This window comes from Chiloscyllium plagiosum, chromosome 3 (genome assembly GCF_004010195.1).
Source record: "Chiloscyllium plagiosum isolate BGI_BamShark_2017 chromosome 3, ASM401019v2, whole genome shotgun sequence".
NCBI lineage: Eukaryota > Metazoa > Chordata > Chondrichthyes > Orectolobiformes > Hemiscylliidae > Chiloscyllium > Chiloscyllium plagiosum.
Window position 1 is genome coordinate 118217766 of NC_057712.1, and position 6000 is coordinate 118223765.

Genomic DNA, 6000 nt, shown 5'->3' on the forward strand with positions numbered 1-6000 from the left:
GGCTTAAGATACAAAGGTAAAAACAATGACTGCAGATGCTGGAAACCAGATTCTGGATTAGTGGTGCTGGAAGAACACAGCATTTCAGGCAGCATCTGAGGAGCAGTAAAAACTCGGATGCTGCCTGAACTGCTATGCTCTTCCAGCACCACTAATCCAGAATTTGGCTTAAGATACAGTTTACCAAATTCAGAATTTTTGATATCGCTGTTGTGTGTAACCACTTGTTGTATAGGTCTTACATTCTCCCAGCCAAACCCCTCACAATGGTAGTTGGGTAGCTTTTATTAGTTGAACATTCTGGCCTGCTTCCATCCAGTTCCCTTATGAACTAACATCATGAGACCAGAGGTATAGAAGTAGGATTAGGCTATTCAGCCCATGGAGTCTGCACCAGTTTTCAGTCATGGCTAATATGTTTCTCGACACCATTCTCCTGCCTTGTCCCATAACTGTTTATCTCCTAACTAATCAAGAGCCTATATGTCTCTGTCTTAAATACACTCAATGACTTGGCCTCAATTGCTGTTCTTTGGTGCTGAAGAAGGATTACACCTGAAACATTGACTTCTCTACCTCCTGATGCGGCCTGGCTTGCTGTGTTCTTCCAGCCTCCGGCTTGTCTACCTTGGATTCCAGCATCTGCAGTTCTTTTGTCTCTATCCATAGCTCTCTTTGTGGCAATGACTTCCATGGAGTCATCACCCTCTGGCTGAAGAAATTCCTCCTCACGTCAGTTCTAAAGAGTCTTTCACTCTGAGGCTCTGGAGCTGTAGTCTGTATTACTGGTGAAAATGCCTTCTCCATGTCCACTCTATCTAGGTCTTGCATTATTTTGCAAGTTTCAATGAGATACCCTAACCCACCCTTATCCTTCTAAAGTCCATTGTGTACATATCCAAAGATATCAACCACTCCTCATAGAGCAAGCCCTTCACTTCCAACATCACTCTTGTAAATTTCACATGCGCTGCTACCATAAACAACCCATTGTCAGCCACTAATGGTTATTCATTCTCCCAGTCTGACTGTTACCCATTCCTTTGTCTGGCCATCTCTCTCACTTTGTCTCTGGGCTTTACCTCCACATTTACATCTCCACCCTTCCCCCCTACTCCACCTTCAGCATATATACCAACATTTACCCAGCTACAATCCGTTCTCATGAATGGTCACTGGACCTGAAACGTTACTTCTGCTTTCTCTCCACATGTGCCAAACCCTGCTGGGTTTTTCCAGCAATTTCTGTTGAATCTTGTAACAAACCTATGGACTCCCTCCAAGGTCAGTATGTCCTTCCTTAAATATGCGGCCCAAAACTGCTCTCAATTTTCCAAATGCTGCCTGACCAGAGCCTTATGCACTCTCAGCAACACATCTCTGCTCTTGTGTTCTAGCCGTCTTGAAATGAGTGCTAACATTGCATTTATCTCCCTAACTGCCAACTGAATCTGCATGTTATAATTAAGAGAATCCTGAACTAGGACTCCTAAGTTCCTTTGTGCTTCAGAATTCTGAAACATTTCTCCATTTTAGAGAATAGTCTGCACCTTTATTCTTCCTAACAAAGTGCATTACATCACACCTCCCCACATTGTGTTCCATCTATCACTTCTTTGCCCACTCTCCTAGCATGTCCAAGTCCTTCTGCAGCCTCCCCACCACCTCAACGCAACCTGTCCCTCCATCTGTATTTGTGTCATCTGCAAACTTAGCAACAGTGCCCTCCGTTCCTTTGTTCAGATCGTTAATGTATAACGTGAATAGCTGTGGTCCCAACACTGATCTCCATTAGTCACCGGCTGCCATCCTCAAAAAGACCCCTTTGTCCCCATTGCCAGCTTCTCCCAGTCAGCCAGTCCTCTATCCATGTCACCAACACCATTGGTCTTTATCTTATTGAGCAGGTCCTGGCAGCACCTTGTCAAAGGCCTTCTGGAAATCCAAACAGATCACATGTGCTGGTTCTCTTTTTGTGTAACTTGCCATTGCCACCTCAAAGAATTCTAATCCTATCAACGCAAATTGAATTGGACAATTTGCCAACATGATTTCACAAATCAAAGGTCTCCTGGTCTCCCCTCCATTTCCTAATGGCCACCATCATCAGCAGGAGAAGATACAGGAAGAGAAAGTGAAGTCTACAACGTCACCATGAGTTATTTCAAAATCTGGCGTCCCTTCCTACCCACCGCCGTGTCAGAGGAATTGAGTCCAAAGTCAAATAAGGTATGTGAATAAGTTATTGCTTATCCTCTAAGTCATTTGTACTCTATTTTCCTATTTTGCCTTTCAGACAAGCTCATATTAACATTATTGCTGGTGCTTGTATGGCAATGGGCCTTCGATTTGCCGGTTCTTCTAATGCAGCAGCGTTCAATTGTCTGGTAGGTCTTAATTTCAGTGCTGCTTCTCTTACTTCTTGAAGCTTTTATCGTTTTGCAGTTGTTTGGCTGTTGTTTTCAATCAATGTGGTAGTGAGTATCTCTGCGTAAGACTGTCGTAACTATTGTTTTTAATTTCTAGTACAAATATGTGAAAATGTTTCTTGAATCTGTGTCTTCGCCTGCGGCAGCACTGGTAAGTTCAATCTCTTGTATTTGTATTTTGCATTCAGTTCACAGTTGCAGCATGAAATGCTTTGTTGTACTTGTTCTATATTTGCGCTTTTTTGAGATAAGGGATGTTTTATCAAGCTTGAGTAGTTCAGGTAGAGTTGTTTCCCTGGAAGTCCATGTTCATAAACTTGGCCAAACGCATTTGAAAGAGGGTCCTTGCAGCCAGAAGGCACTCTCTACACTATGAATTAAACTGATCCTGAGGTGAAAGAACCCACTATCCCTGCTTTTTTAGGATGTCCCACATTAAGGTGACGTATAAAGGTGCAAAACATAGGTCGAATAAGTTGTAAGAAATAGTCCAATAATTAGAATCCGTGATTGCCACTTTATTTAGCTTTCGTTAATTTTGGAAAGAATATTCGAGCCTGCTGCAGCTCCCTGTTACTCTATAATCTGATGGCATTGTCCCGATGTACAGCAGATCTGTTGATCTTCTTGTTAGCCTTGGCACATTGGCTGTGAATAGAAGCAGCTTTTCCCCGTAGCCCCACAAAATTATTCCCCTATCAAGAGTTACTATTGAATCTGCGTCCATCATCGTTTCAGGCAGTGCATTCCGGAGCATAACAACCACCTGGTTGGAAAGAATGCTCCTCATCCCCACTCTGATTCCTTTGGAAACAGCTGTAAGAATCACTTTGGGGAAAAGTGGGAACAGGGTATTGAGTTCAGTGATTAGCCATGTTCGAATTGAATGTAGGTCTCAAGGCCGAATGGCCTACTCTTCTACCTATTTTCTGTGTCTATGTCAACTGCAGGAGTTTCTCAAGGTAGTGACCTCGGTCCAACCATCGTCAGCTACTTAATCAAATGACCTTCCCTCTATCAGAAGATCAGTTATGGGGATGTTTGCCAATCATTGCACAATGTTCAGTGCATTCTCAACTCCTCAGATACTGAAGCAGTCCCCATCCAAATGCAGTCAGACCTGGACAAAATCCAGGCTTGGGCTGATAACTACAAAGTGACCTTTGTGACACACGAGTACCATGCAATGATTATTTCCAGTAAGAGAAAATTCAACCATCACTCCTTCACATTTAATTACGTTACCATTGCCGAGTATCTCACTATGCTGAGGGTTACCAATGAACAGAAACTTTGTTGAACTAGCCATATAAATGTAGTGGCTACAAGAGCAGGTCAGGGGTTAGGAATCCTGCAGCGAGTAATTCACCTCCTGACTCAAAGTTGGTCAACCATCTACAAGGAAGAAGTTGGAGTGTGATGGAAAACTCCCCATTGTCTGAATGAGTGCAACTCCAACAATACTGAAGAAGCTTGACACTATCCAGGATAAAACAGCAACTGCCAAGCCCACGACCATTACCGTCTAGAAAGACAAAGGCAGCAAGTGCATGGGAGTAGCACCACACCCAAGCCACTTACCATTCTAACTTGGAAATATAATAACAGTCCTTCATTTTACTGGGTCAAAATTCTGAAATTCCCACTCTAACAATACTGTGAGCGTATCTAGACCAGTTGGACTGCAGCAGTTCAAAAATGTAGTTCACCTTCTCCGGGCCAATCAGAATGGTCGGTAGATATTGGTCCAGCCAGTGAAGCCCACATCATCTGAATAAATAAGAGGCACCTAATCTATCATCATCACCATTCACTCCCTCCACCACTGACACTGCAGTGGGGACCATCTACAAGATACGCTGCAATAACTCAACAAGGATCCTGAGACTGCACCTTTCAAATCCTCCACCTCTCTCAGTACCAGAACACCATCACATACAAGGGTGGAAGAAGAAGGAAGTCTTTGAGCTCACTGCTTCTGCGAGCTCTCCAAATGAGCAACTCATTTAGTGCCATCCCCCCCCTCTTTTGCCCGGTAACCCTGCAGATTCTTCCTTTTCACGTAATATTTCAAATCCCTTTTGAAAACCTTGACTGATTTTTTTTTAATTAAATTGTCTGTGCACTCTAAACCTCAAACACCCACTGAGTTAAGAAGCTCTTTCCTTACTTCCTCTTTGTTTCTTTCGTTAATAGGTTTCAATCTGTTCCCTCTTGGTCTCAATTCTCTGATTTCTCTCTAATACTCTGTCCCCACCTCTTGTGATTTTGAATGCCTCTATCGAGTCTCCTCTTAACCTCTTTTCGAGGAGAATCAGCCCGTCTTCGAAACTGAAATTCCTCATTCCTGGAACCATGCCCGTGAATCTTTTCTGTAATCTCTCTAGAGGCTTCACACCTTTCCTGATGCATGATTCAGAAGTGGACACAATGCCACAGCTAAACTGGAATGCTATTCACTGTCCTGGCACTCCCTCCCTCGAAGCATTGTGGCTGACGTTACACCCCAGGAACGGCAGCAGTTCAAGAAAGCAGCTCAGCACCACGAAGGCAGTTAGTGCTGACTTTGTCAGTGACATCAACACCTCATGAATATAAAAGAATACTGTCAAAGTTAATGCAGTGGGTGGATTCACGCAAGCTACAAGATATTGTTGGTGCAGACCACCTTCCTTACTTGTACTTCCAACCCATTGATTCAGAGGTCCTGTTAGGATGTACTGGGCACTAGATGGTCTGCCTAATGTGCTCAGCAATGTTTCCTTTAAGAGGTAAAAACAATGACTGCAGATGCTGGAAACCAGATTCTGGATTAGTGGTGCTGGAAGAGCACAGCAGTTCAGGCAGCATCCAAGGAGCTTCGAAATCGATGTTTCGGGCAAAAGCCCTTCATCAGGATGTAGGGCTTTTGCCCGAAACGTCGATTTCGAAGCTCCTTGGATGCTGCCTGAACTGCTGTGCTCTTCCAGCACCACTAATCCAGAATGTTTCATTTAAGCTGCGCAAGCAGGTGGGTTCCCAGTGAATAAATAGGCCTTGCACAAGCAATGTTACCTTTAGGAGGCCAATCCAGTCTGTCTTAAAGGGACAACACAGCTCCTGCATCAAAAGTATGTTGGAGAGAACTTGGCAGCACAGTCGAAAAGTATGCCACTGGCAAAGCACAGCAGGTCAGGCAGCATCCGAGGAGCAGGAAAATCAATGTTTTGGACATAAGCCTTTCATCAGGAATATGGAGTGGGAATGGGGGCTGAGAGATAAATAGGAGGGTGGGAATGGGGTTCGGGGAAAGATAGCTGGGAAGGCAATAGGTAGGTGGTGGTGGGGGGAGTGATGGTGATAGGGTGGAGCAGATAGGTGGGATGGAAGATGGACAGTTCAAGAGTGCTGAGTTGGAGGGTGGGATATGGGATAATGTGAGGGAGAGGGGACATGAGGAACCTAGTGGAATTGACATTGATGCCATGTGGTTGGAGGGTCCCAAGGTGGAAGAGAGGCATTGTGTGGCTTGCACGGTGGCACAGTGGTTAGCACTGCTGCCTCACAGCGCCAGAGACCCGGGTTCAATTCC

The 6000-nt window shown here is 44.5% G+C and overlaps 1 protein-coding gene across 1 annotated transcript in view; it reads left to right on the forward strand.

Moving 5' to 3' along the window:
• anapc1 (anaphase promoting complex subunit 1) overlaps positions 1-6000 on the forward strand; it is a 202231-nt gene that overhangs the window by 147695 nt on the left and 48536 nt on the right. The window contains exons 35-36 of the mRNA XM_043675393.1: positions 2297-2387; positions 2527-2580. Of these exons, the coding sequence (XP_043531328.1) occupies positions 2297-2387; positions 2527-2580 (145 nt within the window). The remainder of the gene's footprint in view (positions 1-2296; positions 2388-2526; positions 2581-6000) is intronic.